Below are 20,481 nucleotides of genomic sequence, written 5' to 3'. Positions count from 1 at the left end.
GAAAAGACCAATACACCTCAACACAAGCAATTAGCATTGAAGGCATAGATAGCTCTCCCCCCCCCCCACCCTTGAAAAGAAGAATATAAAAAGGCCATGTGAAGCAATGTACACCAATAAAATGAAACTCCAATGGCCACTTGATAGAGCGCATACCTCCGTCAGGCTGATTAGTTTACGTTTTGTATCCCGATGATAGGCCAGATCTGGATTCGGACTTGAACTGCAATTTAATCGGCTTGTTCTTGTCAACGAACCAACTGATCCACCAAGTTTCATCCAAATCCATCCATAACTTTTTTACATATCGTGCTATATATTGTTTTAGCCCCATCACTCACTCAATGGTGAATAATCACATAAAAAAAAATTATCGGATCCGGATTCGTATCTTCACCAAAAGCGAATCATTTTGTCTGTCACATACCCAATCTCTCCACCAAATTTCGTCCAAATTCATCAACTTTTTGAGATATCCTATTCACAAACAAACACAGACAGGGGTGAAAACATCACCTCCATCCACATTAGGTGGCAGAGGTAACAATTACATTGGTTAACATACCTCAACCAATCCAGTTTCTCCTGCAGGACCTGCAGCACCTCCTCTCTGATAGGTTGCCGGTGCCTGCGGAACAGGGCTTGCTCCCGCTCTTTCAGCCCCACCACGATTTGATTGGCCACAGAGTTGCGGAGAGGGTGCGGCTGTGATTTCACCCGGTGAAGCCATTCGCTTAAGTGCACGACTGAGTCCCGGATTTTGACCGATAGGCGGTGGACCCAGCGAGTTAGGACGTTCGAGAGGGCTCGAGGGAGGGCGCCCCAAGGGGCTACAAGAACGAGGAGCTGAGAGAGGAGGCCCCGAGCCCTGAATAACCGCATAAGGCACTGACAGCTGCGGAGCAGCTTGCGGACGAGCGGATATGCCGAGCGTTAGGCTGGCAGGTCTATGGTAGGTTTGACGCCCAATCGCCTGAGGAAGATCGGGAGCGGATATGTGTCCCACATATTCGGGACGAAGGGCAGCAGAGTAAGCCTGCGGTTGGCCACCCAAAAATTCATAGCGATTAGATCCAGAGAATTCTGGATTGTAAGGACGTGAGCGCGATACAAAATCCGATTGTGCAACACGTTGTGGGGGTGGAGTTGCCGTCACAGGTTGTCCAGGAAGTTGAGTAGGTGGGGCCCGAGCAACAGATTGTGTGAATTCAGTGCTAGAAGCTGTTGGTGCTGTTGCTGACACTACTTGTTGAGGAGCAAATTCAAACCTTTGCTGCTGATATTCTATTCGCCGGAGAGCCATATTGGCTTCCGACTGGGCCACGTGCATGCTTGAAGTAGCACTCCCACGAAATTGAGATTGGTTGAGGGGAAGATAAGGTGGTGGAGCGTGGTGAGGTGGTGATGGTGGGGGTGAGGGGCTTTCAAGGTGCCGACAAGCTTCCAAGGTCTCCCTTAAATCATCCGAGCTGGAGCTCCTGCCAGAGTTGGAATTTTCCACTGGGGACACACGTCCCACGACACGGTCTTCAGGTGTAGCAACTGTCGATGCCACAGCCACTGTGGGTGTTGTACCTGGTGATGCATCTTCAGAACATGCAGTCAATGAAGCAACTGCTCTTTGAGTCTCTGTGTCTTCATGATCAGCCTCTCCATCTTCTCTCTCTGGCTCATCTCCTTCTCGATCATCTCTATCTCGATCTTCATCATCACCCTCAAAATCTCCATCTTCCTCTTGTTCCGGTTCTCGCTCTCCATCGCTCTCCTTCTCTGGCTCTCCTTCTGAAAACTTACTCTCACAAGCTCTTGCCTCAGTTGCTGCAACCATTTCGCTTTCACATTCTCTTTCATTGTCCACAGGTCTCTCACATTTGGAGGTATGTTGTCTCTCATCCACTTCCTCTTCTTGATGTTTTGTTTTTCCAAGCTGGTCTGTTTCCTCTACATCTACCTCATGTTCTCCTTCTGCTTCTCCATCAGTTTCTTCAGCATGTTCCATCTCTCCTTTCTCCACATGCTCTCCTTCACTCTCAACTTCACTTTCCCCTCCATTTTCTTTTTCTACTCCTTCCTCACCTTCAGAATCATGATGGCATTCTTGTGATCCTAACCAATCAGCTTTCCCAGTCTTTGTTTCTACATCAAAGGAGTCTCCATCGTGCTCTGTGAAGTCACTCTCTTCACCAAAAGAATTGTGTTTCGCTTCTGCACCTCTTCTGGTTAATTGATCAAGCCCTAAACGACAGCTGAGCCTGCTCTCCTTATCTGGGCTATTCAAATGTCTGGAGGACAGCTGTGAAGATGAACAATTTCTTTTGTCCTCCATCCAATTACTTTCTTCCTTCCCATTATCACTTTTTTCTAATTTATCAGATGGTTCAGTTGAACTAAATTCCATTTGCAAGTTATTACCAGAATAACTGGCCTTTTGGCCTGAACCCAAAGGTAGAGGAGATTTCTGGTGGCCATCTTCAGCACCTTGGTGGCAATGTCCTTTGACATCTTTTGTATCGCGGCTATCAAGGCATTCCAGTTCTTCATCTTGAACTTTCAAACAGTCTTTGTGATGAAGGTTTTCAATATCCCAATGGTTTCCTTTGATATTCTCTCCACAACCATCTCTATTATCAGGATGCCCTTCACACAGAATTTCTGAGATCATCTTCATCTCCCTGCGGTGACCAACAATGCTTTCTCTTTGATCTAAAACTTCTTGCTTCGCTCCCTCTTCATTCTTCCTTCTCTCCACATCTGCTGAAACTTCTTCAACCAAAGGTGAGGCCGGAGGACGTGGTTTCCTTTTCACTCCTTTGGGCCAGCCCCGCCGCTTATGTGGGCGGGGTTGGGGACGAGACATCGGAATGGGTATCGATGGAGCCAAGTCAGAAATGAGAGTCGGGCTTGTTGGCTGCTCCAGTGAAAGGATTGGCATATCTGGGGGTGAAGAAGGGAGAGGAAAAGATGTTGTTTTTGGGGGAGATGGGGAAGGGGTTGGAGGGTGAGTGATGGAACTTAAAAAAAACAAAAGAAAGAAAACACAAACAAACAAAAAAAACTGACACAGACACACACCTACCTCCTTTTGCTCTTGCACCATCCCCTCCACCTCCCACCCCAGATGATTGGCGGTCTCCCACACGTTCTCCACGGTCCTCAGACTTTCCTATCTCCGCCCCAGGCACATTCTCCTCCATCATTGGTTCAAGGCGGGGCATCGAAGGGTCTGAATCGGAATCGGAATCATCGTTTAGAACGTGAGTCGTTTCCGATATGGTTTCTGTAGTCACAGACGAGTTATGACGTCGCCGTTTTCGCCCTCGCCTTCGTTTCTGAGAAAGAGGCTGTGACAAGACACGAGGGGGGTAGAGAAGAACAAAGTGATTTTTGTTTATTCTTGAGTAAAGTACGGAGAGTGAATATTATTGCCTCAGAGGTTTTGCAGCATCAAATAAGGAAAAACCAAGGCTGGAAAAAGTTAAAATGACAAGAATGCAATCTATATTTTAAAATCGAGTAAAGCACAAAAAAAGGTTTCCTGATCAAAGCAAAAGTGTTTTGAGCTGTGCTTTATAAAACAACCAAGACCTAGAATAGCATTCGTAGAACGCATAGTCTCGCCTCGCACGCTCAATCTGAACAAAAATACCGTCGTTAACTGAACATACTACTATTATGGCCAATACACCCATATCATCCATGCACCCTGTTACGTCACATGCATTGCTATTATCGATAGCTTTATTGATTACTCATCAATTATAAGGATATTTAACAACCACTTTTGTGTGCACATGAAGGTTAAATTGTATAAATGAAGTTGAATATGAAAATATTTTCAAACTATAGTGGTGAGAAAGTTTGTGAACCCTTTGGAATTTTCGATATTTCTGCATAAATTTTACCTACAATGTGATCAGATCTTCATCTAAATCATAATAATATATAAAGAGAACCTGATTAAACAAATAGCACACACAAAAAAGAAAATGTACTTTTTCATTTCTTTATTGAACAAAATGATCCAACATTCAATTTCTTTGTTGGAAAAAGTATTTGAACCTTCACATTCAGTAAATGGTGGCACCTTCTTGAGCAGAAATAACTTCAACCAAATGTTTCCTGTAACTCTTAAATCAGTCCTGCACATTGGTTTGGAGGAATGTTGGCCAAATCCTCCTTACAAAACTGCTTCAACTCAGAGATATGTGTGGGCTTTCTTACATGAACTGCTCACTTCAGGTTCTGCCACATTCCAATTGGGTCAAAGGTCTGGACTTTGACTTGGCCATTCCAAAACACAAAATCTCTTCTACTTCAGCCATTCTGTTGAAGCCTTACTTGTGTGTTTAGGATCGTTGTCTTGCTGTGCATGACCCACTTTATGTTAAGGTTCAGCTCACGGGTAGATGCCCTGACATTCTCCTGTAGAATTTGCTGGTATAATCCAGAATTCATGGTTTCATCAATGATGGCAAGCCGTCCGAGTCATGAGGCAGCAAATTAGCTCCAAACCATGATACCCCCACCACCATACTTCACGATTGGGATGAGGTTCTTATGTTGGAATGAAGCGTTTGGTTTTCGCCAAACATAACGTTTCTCATTTAAGCCAAAAAGTTCCACTTTCGACTCATCTGTCCACAGAACATTCTTCCAATAGCCTTCTAGATCATTCATGTGGTCTTTGGTAAACTTGAGACGAGCGGCAATGTTCTTCTTGGAGAGCAGTGGTTTCCTCCTTGGTATCATCCTATGCACACCATTCTTGTTCAGTGTTTTCCTGATAGTGGACTCGTGAACACTAACATGAGCCAATGCATGAGAAGCCTGCATATCCTTAGACGTTACCCTGGGGTTCTGTGACCTCCTGAATTATTGTACACATTGCTCTTGGAGTGATTTTCGTTGGATGACCTCTCCTGGAAAGAGTAACAATGGTGTTGAATTTTCTCCATTTGTGCACTATCTGCTCGACAGTGAATTGGTAGAGCCCAACATCTTTAGAAATGGTATTGCAACCCTTTCCAGACCGATAAGCATCAACGACTCTTTTTCTGAGGTCCTCGGAAATCTCTTGATCAGGGCATGACACGCTTCCACAAACCTGTGTGGTGAAGACCAGACTGATGGTGACGAACAAAGTTTATGCTTTTAATGTAGGGCAAGGCCACCCAAACTCACTCCTGCTTGTCATCCCATTGATTGAAATACCTAACTGTAATTACCTCTTAAATCAAGCTGATTAACCAAAAGGTTAACATACTTTTTCTGACAAAGAAATTGAATGATGGATCATTTTGATCAATAAATAAAAGAAAAAGTCGATTGTGTGTATGTGTATGTGTGTGTGTGTTTGCTTCACTCATCTCAACATCTCCAACACCATCACGTTTTATCCAATTCCTCTATGTTAGAGTTCAAACTTATCAATTAAAGTGTTCCTGCAATGTGCTCATGTTCAAAAAGGTTATTTAATCTTCAGCATCAATCAAAGGAAAAATAAATAAAACACAAAAAGAATGGAAGTTTTGAGAGAATGAGGAGAACAAAGCAAAGTAAACGGAACCTTGCGCTTGGCAGAGCGAGGTTTTGTAAGAGGAGTTAACGAATCAAATGCCAGGTTTTCTCTTTCTCTCTCTTGGCCTTTATCGCCATCTTCCTCCCTGTGCTCTTCTTCTGCATCAGAATCCGAACTGGAGATATTTGCATCTTCTTGTTCTCCATCTTTCTCATCTTCTTTGTCTTCATCTCCATCTTCATCCAATGAGTTCTGTAAAAACACATCATCATTTCTCACATTTATAAGAACTCCGTTTAGACTTTCCAAACATTCATTCTTTATCACAAGTTCAAAAAAGAAAGGACAGCTCTCGTGACTGGTTGTTGAGAAGCTCCAGCATGCATTATTTATTTTCATACAGATCAAGGTTTCTGGAAGAGCTGATACCCAGCAGCAATTTAGAAAAGAAACAAGACTAAACTTTAAGGAGTTATTTACACCTATTACTAGAAGGAGAAGCGACAATATTTGTGTGTCTGTCCGTCATGCAACAAAGCAGTACATGAGGACATTGAGCATTCATATAGCAGTTCCTGCTGTCGTAAATTGTTAAAAATGGGTCTGCTGGAAAGCTAACGAGAGTAAAGTCTATGGTGCGCCAGTGCAAATCCCCATGCGTTCCACCTAAAATAAAGTTGAAAGATGGCAAAAGGTTCCACCAGGAAAAACCCAATATTAAAAAAAATAAATTCCCCCATTTTCACCCCTGTGATCTAAATTCCCCATCTCCTGGGACATTAACTGGGGGTGAAATCAAAAAAATAAAATAAAAGATTGTTGCACATTTCATTCATCCCCAATATTGATTGCAAATACAGTTTCATTTTCAAAATAGGGGCAGTACCCCTGGGTGCTTACCTGGTAGCAGCTGGAGAAGAAAACCAGTGGTAGGCATGGATAACCCACAAAATATTCAATGGGGAAAAAAGTAAAGTAAATACCTATGGATTTTTGTTTTTAATGGCATGAACAAACTTAGGTATATCACGGGTGATGAAGGTTGCGGTCAAGTTTCATCGAAATTGTGCGTGTAGTTTCCGAGAAGAAAAAACACCTATTTTGGGGGACAAACCGCCCCCCCCCACCAATAGACCTCCTTAAGGCCCAGTCACACCTTGACGTTTTAGCCAGGAATGGCAACGTATAAAAATGCACGTAAAACGTTGGTGTACGCTGAAGTTTTGAGGTTTTTTTTTTAAAAGTTTTGGTCGTATGCATAACGTATTAGTAACGGGCACAGAACGTTTCGTTGTGTTAAAGATAACTTATACCAACGAATGCTTAGCCTGTTGTCGGCGTTCACAACCTATGCCCAACGATAGTGTAACTTAGTCATAGCGCGCTGGACGTATCGCCGACAAACTAGTGGCGTTCTCTGTTAAAAACCTGCCGCACGCCGATTAAATCATAACCGCCTGAATATTGGAAGTGTCAACATCGCAGTCACACTTTGACGATTTAGCCAGCGTATGCCGACCTATGAAAAATGTGTCTAAAACGCTGGGACATGTCGAATACGGTATGGGTAAGTTGTGTATACGTTAGGAGCAGGATGAAAAACAATGAAGTATGCTGGCATATTACGTGGTACGTCTAGTACGTCGTGAAATTTCAAGCATGCTGAAAATTTTACGACGTACTCGACGTATGGCTCACAAGTTCCGCATACGCTGGCATAAGTTCTCGGCACGCTTCGCAATCGTTTACACACGTCGGCCACACGTTACTTGTAATTTACTCATAAGTCGAAACACGTCGAGGTAATGTTTAGCATACCCGAAACTTAATTTTTAACCTACGAGTAACGTGCTTTGAACCTATTAGTAGCGTGCTTTGAACCTATGAGTAGCGTGCTTTGAACCTATGAGTAGCGTGCTTTGAACCTATGAGTAGCGTGCTTTGAACCTATGTGTAACGTATCTCAAACGCACATTGGCGTATGTAGACGAATTAGATTGACGTCTTCCGGACGACCACAGAACTTACTGAACGTGTTACTAACTTACAGCTACCGTATAATGCCGTATTGGCAGCGTTTAGGGGAATTGGTATATACAAATGGGCTTCATAAGAGGAACCCGTCAGTGTTCCAGACTCCATGTTGAGTAGATGTCAATGTCAGTAGCAGTGGCAGTAGCAGTAGTTCAAGAGAATTTAGTGATGTCGATGTTATTAGTAGTAGTATCAGTAGTAGTTCGAGAGAATTTAGTGATGTCGATGTTGGTAGTAGTAGTAGTAGTAGTAGTAGTAGTAGTAGTAGTAGTACTTTCAAGTAACGTGTTGCAAAGTGTGAACAACGTTCATGTAGCGTGCTTACAAAACGTTACTCATAGGTTAGAAATAAGTTTCGGGTACGCTAAACATTACCTCGACGTGTTTCGACTAATGAGTAACTTACAAGTAACGTGTGTCAACGATCGCATAACGTGCCTACAACTTATGGCCAGCGTAGCGGAACGTGTGAGTCATACGCCGGCATACGTCGTAAAATTTCAAGCATGAAAAATTCGAGGAAAACCCAAAAGTTCAACGTTTAAAGCCAGCGTACTACCACTTATGGCAGTGTTTTTCAGCGTGGTCTTAACATATACAAAACGTACCCATAACGTATTCAACGTGTACCAGCGTTTTACACAAATTTTCCAAAAATCGGCATAAGCTGGCTAAAACGTCAAGGTGTGACTGGGCCTTTAGACCCAGATTGTTTTTTTTTTTTTAATATGAACAAACTTTGGTTCATCACGGGTCGGAGGACACGCCATCCCATAAGCTCCCCGGAATTACGTTCCAGGTAAGCTGAAACCATTTAAAAACGTGCCTGTAGTTGTATTTTTTGGTAATTAGGGTACCCAGTCAGGACTGGGAAACCTATTGTTTTTCTTCTGTTTATTTCTTATTCGGGTACCCAATCAGGACTGGGTAACCTTTTGTTTTTTTTTCTGTTTATTTATTATTTCTTATTCTTTTTCCACTGGCAATTTGCGGCCTTTTCGCTTTAAAAATCATTTTCTCAGGAACGGTAAGTCCGATCGACACGAAATTTTCACCCTTGTATGTATCTTTTTTGATAGCACACTCAGTTGATAATTATGACGTCATACATCACGTGGTACGGGCGCCATCTTGAAAAAAAACGATAAACTTTGGAGCTCTGTATCTCTGAAACGGTGCAATGGAAATTTTTTCGCTTCATACATTTTAATAAGCTCCCTATGGGTAACACGGGTGATTTTTCGTGACGTCATCGGTGAAGCGTTATGCTGGTGAAAATTCGTCAAGTAAAACGCTGCATAGGAAAAATCTGAAATCTCTTGAGCATCATCTACACAATAATTCACCGTAGAAAAACAATATTATGACGTCATAAGTAACTTGGTTCGGCAGCCATCTTGTTTTGGGGAAAAAAAAATCTCCAGAACGGCTGGACAGATTGAGGCGAAGCTTTACACACACATTCCCCATGACGTCCTTTTTCAAGTTTGTTAATTTCTTATTAATTGGTCACATGGTTTGGCGGCCATCTTGAATTTACCCGAAAACCTTCAAACATCTTCTCAAGAACGGCTGGTCAGATCAAGGGGGAACTTCACATACCTATTGCTCACGAGTAGTGAATACAAGTTTGTTAATTTCTAATTGATAGGTCACATGGTTTGGCAGCCATGTTGGATTCAAGAAAAATATTAAATAATGTTTTCTCTGGAATCACATAACCTATCGAAGCGAAAATTGCAACTATCATCTTCTATCATGTCTGCATACATAGTAAAAATTATGATGTCACAAGTGACATGGTTTGGCGGCCATCTTTGATAGAAAAACACACCTTATCCGATTAACACGAAACTTCACACACGTATTCCACTGCAGGATTGGAGACAGAATGTAAATTTATGATGTCAAGGTCACATGGTTCTTCAGCCATCTTGGATTGAAAATGAATAAATAATAAAAATCTTCTTCTCCAGAACGGCTGGACAGATTGAGGCAAAATTTCACACACACTTTCCCCAAGAGATCCATTCACAAGTTTGTTAATTTCTAATTGATAGGTCACATGGTTTGGCAGCCATATTGAATTTACCCTAAAACCTTCAAGCATCTTCTCCAGAATGGCTGGTCAGATCAAGGGCAAACTTCATAGGTATTGCACACAAGTAGTGAATATAATTTAGTTAATTTCTCATTGATAGGTCACATGGTTTGGCAGCCATGTTGGATTCAAGAATTATATTAAATAATGTTTTCTCTGGAATCACATAACCTATCGAAGCGAAACTTGGCTACTATAATCTACCCCAGTGTTTTTCAACCACGGTTCCCCGGAACCCTAGGGTTCCGCAAGAGGTCGCTAGGGGTTCCGCGAGAAACAGTAATAAATAGGCTAATGTATTTTTAAGTAGTTCTTGCTTGATTTAATATACACATACGGCATATTGTTGGAAACTCCTTGGTTATTATAAGAGGCTTCAACCTCTTATATTATTTACAATTATAACAACCATAGGGAATGTATTTAACGATGTCTATATGGCGCCAGTGTGAAACCGCCCTCACTGGTTAGTGGACGTCCTGTACATGGCGGATTCGTGTATCATTGAGTGACTGACTCAAGTACGGGACGCATGCACGGTGTCTTTTCAAAATTGTCAATAAACTGTTATTTTAATAGTTATATGCTTTCGTTATGTTTATATGTGTTATACGTATGTGATATTGGTTGTTTATGTATATTTTTTGTGCGTGTGTTTACAGATTTTTTTTTTGTGAATTAAAACCTCGGTGAATTAAAAAAAATAAAAGAAAAAAAACCTGTGAAAAAAAAATATTATATTTACCACGTGAACTACGATAAAAATAAAAAAGAGCTAGATATTAATAATGGCATATAATCATTTTTATGCAGGGGTTCCCCGAGACATGAAAACTATTTCAAGGCTTCCACAAGGGTAAAAAGGTTGAGAAACGCTGATCTACCCATGCCTGCATGTACGTTAAAAATTATGACGTCAAGTCACATGGTTTGGCAGCCATCTTGGATAGAAAAACGTACCTTGTCCGATAAACACGAAACTTCACAGACACGTTCCACTACACGATTGGAAGCAGACTATAAACTTATGATGTCATAGATTACATGGTTCATCAGCCATCTTGGATTGAAAATTAATAAATTTAAAAAAATCTTCTTCTCCAGAACAGCTGGACAGATTGAGGCAAAAATTCACATGCACTTTCCCCAAGACATCCTTTGACAAGTTTGTTAATTTCTAATTGATAGGTCACATGGTTTGGTGACCATATTGAACTTACCCTAAAACCTCCAAACGTCTTCTCCAGTCTAAACGTCTAAAACCTCCAGAACGGCTGGTCAGATCAAGGGGAAACCTCACAAATGTATTGCACACGAGTAGTGAAAATAAGTTTGTTAATGAATAATTGATAGGTCACATGGTTTGGCAGCCATGTTGGATTTAAGAAAAATATTAAATGATTTCTCTGGAACCACATAACCTATTAAAATGAAACTTGCCAACTGTAATCTAACCCCATGCCTGCATATAGGGTAAAAATGTCACAAGTCACATGGTTTGGAGGCCATCTTGGATAGAAAAACACACGTTATCCGATTAACACGAAACTTCACAAACGTGTTCCACTATACTCGTGTTTCCCAAACTATGGGCTGTGACCCAAACGTGGGTCGCGAAGGGTCCATAAATGGGTTGCGAGGACCCCGGCAAAATTTTTTTTTTTATAAATCAAGCGGGTAAAAGGCAATCGTGCAAACGCCACATTGTAGGGCAGTGCCGTTTGGTACCGTTCCACTCGATATATAATTCAGCCCGTGGTGCAGTGACACTTCGGTTTCTACCTACTCTTGCCGTTCAGTACTTTGTACCCGCCCAAAACGGTTAACTGCAGGCCAATCATTTCGCCAGCTCGCCTTTCCAATTACTCGCTCTCTCTGCAACCGAAGTAATTTCGTGAGGTGACGAACTCAGTCCAGTCACTTCACATTGGCTGACCGACAAGTCGAGACGCTGTTTTGTGTGATCTGCCTTGCTGGCTGGACTGCACAGCGCAGTTTTCTGCTCCACATTGCGTTGCGTGTTTTGTGTCAGTTAGCCTTGACACTGACTCCACTGACTGATCTAGTCGCTTATTTTGTTTTGCAGGATGGCAAAGCGTTCCTACAAGCAAGCATTTTTGGATGTGGGCTTCACTTCTATCAGTGATCATGGTTCTGTGAAGCCACAATGTGTGTTGTGCTTCGAAGTGCTGTCCAACGAATCGCTGAAGGAAAACAAACTGAAGAGGCATCTGGCGACGAAGCACGCAGAGCACGTCAACAAGGATGAGTTTTTCGAGCGCCGAGAAGCGGCTCTGAAGCGGAGCCGGTTTGAGCCGGCGGTGAATCCAGCGCTTTTCGCCGCCAAGCAAGCGACGCTAGCATCCTACCTCGTTGCGCAGCGCATCTCAAGGAAGATGAAGCCGCACACGATCGGCGAACAGCTCGTTAAGCCCGCAGCCATGGACATGGCCAGACTCGTCTGCGGCGACGACGCGGCCAAGAAAATGCAGTCCATCTCGCTATCCGACAACACGATTCCTAGCCGCATCGTCGACCTTTCGCTAGATATAAAGGACAGATATAAAGATATAAAAGATTTCGCTAGATATAAAGACAGGTGGTGGCCCGCATGAAGAAGGCCGGAAAATGGAGCTACCAACTCAATAAGTCAACAGATGTCGGAAACGATGCCCAGGTCATGATTTTCGGGAGGTACGAGGGTGAGACGGACCTCGAGGAAGAATTTCTATTCTGCACGCCAATGAAAACGACGACAACTGGCGCCGATATCTTCAACGTCATGGACAACTTCCAACAAGAAGAAGGCCTGAGCTGGGAAAACTGTGTCAGCCTGTGCACCGACGGCGCTCCCGTGATGCTTGGTGTTCGACAGGGATTCACTGCGTGAGTCAAGCAAGTCAATCTGAACGTCGGAATTTTCCACTGCCTTTTGCATCGCGAGAACCTTGCTGCGCAACATCTGTCGCCAGATCTTTCGGCAGTGATGCAGGAGGTTGTCGCCATTGTCAACTTCGTCAAAGCCAGCGCCGTGAACTCTCGCCTGTTTGAGAAGATGTGTGTTGACTTCGGGTCTGAATTCCAACATCTCCTCTTCTACTCCAGTGTGAGATGGCTCTCCCACGGCAAGGTCCTGCGTCGTGTAGTGGAGCTACGAACAGAGCTGCAGATATTCCTCAACGAGAATAACCATCGCCATGCCATCCGGTTCCACGAGAAGCCCTGAATGCTCAAAGTCTGCTACCTCAACGACGTCTTCGCCTCAGTGAACGAACTGAACACATCCATGCAAGGCAGGGATCAAAACATCATCACGCTCTCCGAGAAACTGTCGGCCTTCAGGGAAAAGCTGCTGCTCTGGAAGAACAGCGGCGTTTCCGTCATTGAACGAGTACTTGGAGGAGTGGGAGGACGACGAGATTGGAGTGCTCGATGCGATCAAGCCCATTCTGGTGAACCATTTGGAGAACTTGACCACCGAGTTCGATCGATACATCCCGGACAGAGATCTGGCGTCCCAGCACTGGATCAGGAATCTGTTCCAGGCTCAGGTTGACGACCTGTCTGTGGATGTCCATGGACTGCAGGAAGTTCATCGAGCTGCATCACGACGAGTTCCATCGACAACTCTACGCCAAAGCGTCACTTGGAGAGTTCTGGACTGCGGTCAAGAAAGAAAAGCCCATAATCGGCGCCGAAGTCATGAATGTTCTTGCTCCCGTTTGCGACCACGTATCTGTGCGAGCAAGGCTTTTCGGCACTGACGGTCATCAAAACCAAGGCGCGCAATCGCCTCGACCCAAGCCACGACAAGCGCATTGCGCTCAGCAAGATCGAGCCCCGCATCGAAGACATCATGCAGACGAAGCTGCAATTACACCTCTCGCACTAATATAGTATGTATTAGAGCTGGTTGTCCGATTTTATTATGATATGTTTCGTGGAAAAAGACGCTGATTGAAGCTTGGGTCGCGAGATTTTCACCACACCCGGATTTGCGTCGCGCTCAAAAAAGTTTGGGAAACACTGCACTATACGATTGTAAGCAGAATATAAATTTATGATGTCATAGGTCACATGGTTCATCAGCCATCTTGTATTGAAAATTAATAAGTTTAAAAAATCTACTTCTCCAGAACGGCTGGACAGATTGAGGCAAAAATTCACACACACTTTCCCCAAGAGATCCATTCACAAGTTTGTTAATTTCTAAATGATAGGTCACATGGTTTGGCAGCCATATTGAATTCACCCTAAAACCTTCAAACATCTTCTTCTCCAGAACGGCTGGTCAGATCAAGGTGAAACTTCACAAACTTATTGCACACGAGCAGTGAATATGTTTGTTAATTTCTAATTGATTGGTCACATGGTTTGGCAGCCATGTTGGATTCAAGAATTATATTAAATGTTTTCTCTGGAACCACATAACCTATCGAAGCAAAACTTGGCAAATATAATCTACCCCCATGCCTGCAAGATGGTAAAAATTATGATGTCACAAGTCACAAGGTTTGGAGGCCATCTTGGATCGAAAAACGCATCTTGTCCATTTATGAGAATTTAAATTTATGTTGTAAAAGGGCACATGGTACGGCAGACATATTGGATTGAAAATTAATAACTTTAAAAGTCTTCTTCTCTGAAATGGCTGAACAGATCGAGGCTAAATTCCACATGTATGACCGCCTCTGCATGACGAACAAAAAGTCCCCCCCCCCCTTTTGATGTACGACACATCGTTTGGCAGCCATATTGGAGTGAAGGGAAAATATTAATTAATGTTTACTCTGGAACTGCGACATCAATAAATGTGAAACTTCAGAGATGATGCAGCAGACTTGCGGAATGAAGTGTTTAAATTTCAACGCGATCGGCCCCATGTTTGGCAGCCATGTTGGATTGAAGTATAAATATTAATTAATGTTTCCTCTGGAACCGCTGCTTCAATATATGCGAAACTTCACAATCATAATCTAGCCGACATGTGAAACATAGGTTTAAAATTTCAACTCGATCAGCCACAAGGTTTGGCAGCCAGAAATATTTAATTATTTGAATCTGAGAACTTTTAGATTTTTGTTGTTTTTTCCAGAAGGCTCACTTGGCTGCACCCGAAAGCGTTTGAGAGTACAGAATAGCAATTCAATTGATACCGCCAATGTCCCCAGGAAAAAGGGCTAACTGCATACAGAATAAATAGATTGAACACTTTGTGCGACCCGGTTCATAACTCGTCAGTCCCACGCTGTATCGAAGCAGGGCTGTATTTGTATCAATCTTAAATTGTTTTCTCTGGAACCACTTCTATCGAAGCAAAACTTTGGAATTATCATCTCAGTCTCATGTTGTATCAAAGGCGGATGTCTGGGTACCCGGTCATCACTGCCAGCAGTTATAAAGTGGCAGTTCTAGTTCACCTTGTGACCCCACCACATGGGGGGCAGGGCCAAAATGACTGTCCTTGCACCTTCTTGCCATGTGGTGATCATAACTCCCAAGTTTGGCGAATTTCTGCCAAACCGTTAAGGAGGATAACGTGATGGATGGACGGATGGAGCAGATTAAATCTCTGTTTTTTGAAAAAGTGTGCGGATAACAATCAATTTCCTTGGAACAAAGATCCGTGTCAGTGTAATCACAAAGATGCCTGCTTTAAAAGCCTGTCTTTCTGGGATTGAAGCAGGAATGGGACCTGAATGCAGCGGTTCCAACGTAACATTTATTATTCTATGGCAGCAGGAATGCTTTAGAACATAGAAAGAGCACACAAACAACAACCACTGCCACCACCACCACCACCACAGCGGCAAGACCAACTACATGTTATAAGAGATCCTTTTTCGTTTCATTTTACATCCTCATCGACATTCACAGATAGATGTACAATATGTATGTTAAGTACAACTTGCTGCCTGATGAAACCCATCAGCGAAGCGACAGGTACGCACGCTTAGTGTGAAGAAAAGGAAGCATTTTCAAGTCTCCCCTTCACATTTGTACAGAATATAAAATTATCCCCAAACATGCTGAATATTCTTCAAGCACACATGATCTCTGTTCATTCTTCTTTACAAGTCAAGCACACTCTGACCTATCAATATTGCCACCGTAGCCAATGATACCATTCCACAATGATAGGATAGACAGTTAAATATGAAACGGTGAAAGTAAGTCAAGTGTTACGGGTGCTGCGCGTGCATTCGTGCCTCTCAGGTCTTGGGGGTGAGGATGAGGATGAGGAGTGGTATAAATAGTCTTGACATTTTTTACATCAGTGATGGAAATGTACTCTCTCTGCCAAAATTGGGTGACCACATTTTGCATATGGAATAAATGACCATTCTTCTACCCAGAAATCTGAAGAGGAACTTGAGGCCACACGCTTGGCGTTGGGGGTGATCAGGTGATATGTGTGCCTGGTGTCTAATAACACATTTCTCCTGCTCTCTCCTCCTGAATGGTGGTGGTTAAGACTTACAGGTCATCCACACACCCATTGCTTGTCCAAGGGTCCCTCTATCTTGGCCTTAAACTCTGATATTGGTGTATTCCCCCTCTCTCTACTGTTCCTTCTGTCCTGTTACATCCTGATCCGTTCAGTGTACGAGTACGAGCTCTTCCACGAGCCTCAACTATGTACACACACACACACACACACACACACACACACACACACACACACACACACACACACACACACACACACACACACACACACACACACACACACACACACACACACACACACACACACACACACACACACACACACACACACACACACACACACACACAATATCCCAACACACTGTTCACCACAGGCCAATTGAGCAGTCTGGTACCATGTCCTCTCATCAACGTGAAAGCTCTTCAGGTATTAACGAAGCGTCGTCTCTCCACCTCAATTGTGACCTTAAGCAAGACGTGTCCGCGGTAGCCTTCCAAAAAGGAGATCCTTTGGAATCCTGCCATCCTTGCTACATGGCCTAACCATCTCAGCCTGTGTTTCAGCAGGCTTCCTTCCAAACACAAACACAATATCTCCTTCTCTCACCTTCTCCATCTCACTGGCTCCTGTTAAAGATGGCGTCCAATGCAGTGCTTCAGCATCAAGAGTAAGACGTTGGGGTCGTGATTTCTGACTCTCTTCAAAAGCATCCAATAGGGATTGACGGTGGAATATGACAAACCTGGCACACAAGAAATGACAAAAATATAAAGAAATCAGAGAAAAGGTTTGAAAAAAAAAATCTTATCAATATTTTCAAGTGTTTGTACGTTATTCTTTCACGGCTGCAAAAGCACAGACACCCCAAATTTTTGGTGTAGGTACTTCAGAATCTGAGCAAGGTTTTAAACTACTGCATATTGACCTTGATGTCCATTTTGAGGCCATCAAAGGCTGCTATAAAATGTATATTGGGATCTGAGGTCAGGCATTGCTGCCGCCGGCTCACAGGCAAAAGGTAACAAACATGAGGCCAATAACTCCAAAGCTTTTCAATGTCCAACACTTCCCGAAACTACCGCCAGGGAAAACTCACCTGGCTGGACAGTGCCAGGTACCCCACCCCACCTCCCGCACAACCCCCAGGCAGCCCATCCAGTAATAATAATAATAATAATAATAATAATAATAATAATAATAATAATAATAATAAAACAGTTGAGTTTTAATCTTGTTGAATTGGGCATTTTGTCAAACTGTGTACATCAAAAGGTTCTATCAGCCATGTACCTTTAAAAACGATAAAATAAAACACAAGATCAATAAAACTGAGAGAACCACAAAACACAGCTTCATCACCCCCTCAGACGGGACTCAGTCATGTGTGGGGAACCATCGGAGCAATCACAACCGCAATCATTAATGGCTGTGCTTTTAATCAATGGATGCTGCCCAGGACCGGTTACAGAACATGGACTCTTGCAACTGAGCTCCAATCAAATTTTGATAACAAACAAAAATGCCAAAAGTTCCTTTTTGCAATAGATCTGATAAAGTCCATGGTCTTACCGTCCTGCCCTGTGGCCCAGCAAACCCAGCTGCACCAGTGTGGATGCGAGATCCGCAGTGCAAGCACCGGTGGCTTTAGAAAGGGCTGCGAGAGAGAGGGTCAGAGCAGAAGACACTTTTGGAGATTTATCGCCAGGATTGGAGGCTGGCCGAGTGATCGCCACAAGCTGTGTGAGAATGGCTCGACGCCAGTACGCCGTGTAAGAGAGCCTGCCCAGCTCTGACAGAGGTTTTTCAGGAGTTCCAGCTTTTCCTTCTTTACGAGAGAGAAGGTAACCTGGGGGCCGATGTACAGAACATGAAACAGTCTGAAAGGGACATGGAGATAATTTTGTAAACAACAATTACATTTTATTTCACAATACATGAAATCAATGGAACATTCATCGAGGGATGCCAAAGACTGTGGAAAACAAGGAAAAGCTCACATTTCGGATGTTAACCCTTTTTCAGAGCAAAGGAGTGCTCAGAGTCAAATTTTGGCTTTGATGAAGGGTTAATGTCCGAATCAGATCCACGGCCATGGTGGAGAGGTGTTTTTATGCCTCCGCTGACAGTCATCAGAGGCATTGTTTTGGGGACGTCCGTCTGTACGTCCATGCTAATTCTCAGTTTTCTCTCCAACCCCTTATCCGAGTGACACAAAATTTTCACCATCGGTACGACTATTCATGTGGAGTGTTTTAATGATAATTTTGACGTCGTAAGAATATTAAGTCGAGGGTGTCAATAATTTTGTGAATGCCATTTCTTTTTATTTTCTGATTTAAAAGGATATATCAAGTTATGAATCAAAAACAAAGGTTCTGTAATATGAACAGTGAAATAAAGAATTGTGGAGACAAAATACTTTTGTCAATTTCAACTTATTTTTGGAGAAAATTGTGAGTTATTTGAAAAAAAGTGCAAGGGTGCCAATATTTTTGGCCATGATTATACGTGCAGCTTCCTTGCTTAATGCTCAGAATTTAAAAGGTTAATAGCATGGACAATCCCCATAGGTTGGCATCCATGGGGATTAGGAAATTCCTCCTTCGGAAATGCCCCGCTGAGCGCAGCGAGAAAGGTGGCATCGTTGTGGTGACGTCGCTGGTACTTAAGAGTACTCTAGGAAGTGACCACACTTATTCTTAGCCCAATGGCTGTGTTTGCGTTGCTGTCTTGTGTTGTGTCACGTATATTCGTCTGTATGTCCGTGTGTGTGTGTGTGTGTGTGTGTGTGTGTGTGTGTGTGTGTGTGTGTGTGTGTGTGTGTGTGTGTGTGTGTGTGTGTGTGTGTGTGTGTGTGTGTGTGTGTGTGTGTGTGTGTGTGTGTGTGTGTGTGTGTGTGTGTGTGTGTGTGTGTGTGTGTGTGTGTGTGTGTGTGTGGCAGCTCCATGACAAGCCTTAGATCCTGTTAAAAAAGAAGTAGGTATCATAATTGTTCAATGTGTGTTGCACGATGTCTTCTGCTGATGATTCGGTGGTATTTGTGCCTCTTCCCTCGTAAATAATTTACAGTGTTGCGTTTACCGTTGCTCTCCTGATATCTATAATCGTCATTGTGAACAAATTGTTCAATATTAACATGTACACATCATCCTGCTCAGTCATCGGCGGAGGTACCCAGCGAGGACCATTAGTTCAGGTGGGAGACTGGGCGACAGGTACATCTGCACGCAGCGGTCCATTGTCCAACACTGTCCGGCTGTTCGAAGGGACAAAGCCCCAATGTGTTTGGGGTGCTACATGGGGAGACGGTGAATGACTTCCTGCAAGCTCCCCCATAAACAACACATGTGCTTACGTACTGAAGTCAATAAGCAGCTGTCCATAACCAAGGCGCTGGTACTGTGGTAAAACCATGAGGCAAGACACATTGTATCGCTGCTGGCAAAGTTTTTCCTGTAACACAAAAACACTTCAACAAGTAAAACTTTTAAACAAAAATAAATCTGTCTCATATGATCATTTCACTTGCACTTCTCAAACAACTAGTGTTTTGTTTGTTTACAAACCCCATGTGCGAGAAGACCTTCTAAATAAATATGCTAAAGTGCACATGACACAACCTTGAGTCCAACGATGTCAAGAAACTCATCCATTATATTTGAGGACCATTCCTTCTTGGTCAGGAGAAAACGATTCACGCCATCCACTCCCAATCCAAAGGAACCAAGACCAGAGGGAGTAAACAGCAAGACGATTAAACAATTTAGAGAAAGTCCTGCAACAATTGCACGATAGAACACAAGGAGACCATTCAGTACAGTTTTGTGTCACAGTCGATGGCACGGATTAAACCGCTTCGAAAGGTGACAGATGAGCTGCAGGACCTATAAGTCTAATAAGAGAAGTCTATGCACTTGGAGTGGAAATGGAACTTTGGAAGAACTTTGTAAGAAATCAAGAGATGGTTTCACATCACCGTGTCGACCTGCATGGTGGCAGGTTTCAAATTACGAGTATCCCACAAAAGGCCTCCGCTAAGGCTAAGACAGAGAAACGGAAAACATGTAATAATATCTTCGATGTGCAGGGTGGCCATAAAGTCTGGAAACATAGGCGAATATACATTAGAAATCGTATGACGCACCCCCGGTTCCATGGATATCCGGGGAGTTGACTTCTTCGGGCTGGCTATTCCCTTCGCCATGACAGTTCCCTTCACCTCGTCGGACACGAATAGTCGTCCAGAACACTGCCTGCATCCTTGAATTTTTGAACCAGCTTCCCCACTGTGCTTTGGGAGATGGCAGCTCTTGAGGATGACATGCGTTGAAGTGCTCTGCTGTCAGTCGATATGACCAGCCCTCACGTCCACTCAGC

General features: G+C 43.3%; 1 protein-coding gene across 5 annotated transcripts in view; it reads right to left on the bottom strand.

The window, feature by feature from the left end:
- The window catches only part of LOC147016283 (uncharacterized), a 60,395-nt gene that overhangs the window by 19,694 nt on the left and 20,220 nt on the right, over nucleotides 1-20,481 (bottom strand). For all 5 annotated transcript variants that reach the window (XM_085844867.1, XM_085844872.1, XM_085844871.1 and 2 more), the window contains exons 10-15: nucleotides 19,464-19,557; nucleotides 17,674-17,950; nucleotides 16,711-16,846; nucleotides 5,567-5,770; nucleotides 3,077-3,341; nucleotides 566-2,934 (exon numbers count right to left, since the gene is read on the bottom strand). In XM_085844867.1, coding sequence (XP_085700993.1) covers nucleotides 566-2,934; nucleotides 3,077-3,341; nucleotides 5,567-5,770; nucleotides 16,711-16,846; nucleotides 17,674-17,950; nucleotides 19,464-19,557 — 3,345 coding nt within the window. The remainder of the gene's footprint in view (nucleotides 1-565; nucleotides 2,935-3,076; nucleotides 3,342-5,566; nucleotides 5,771-16,710; nucleotides 16,847-17,673; nucleotides 17,951-19,463; nucleotides 19,558-20,481) is intronic.

Source organism: Eptatretus burgeri, chromosome 11 (assembly GCF_056783735.1).
Source record: "Eptatretus burgeri isolate ZD-2024b chromosome 11, Ebu_testis_v1, whole genome shotgun sequence".
NCBI classification, from domain to species: Eukaryota; Metazoa; Chordata; class Myxini; order Myxiniformes; family Myxinidae; genus Eptatretus; species Eptatretus burgeri.
Note: the sequence above shows the minus strand (reverse complement) of the source record. Positions and strands in the feature narration are given on the sequence as shown.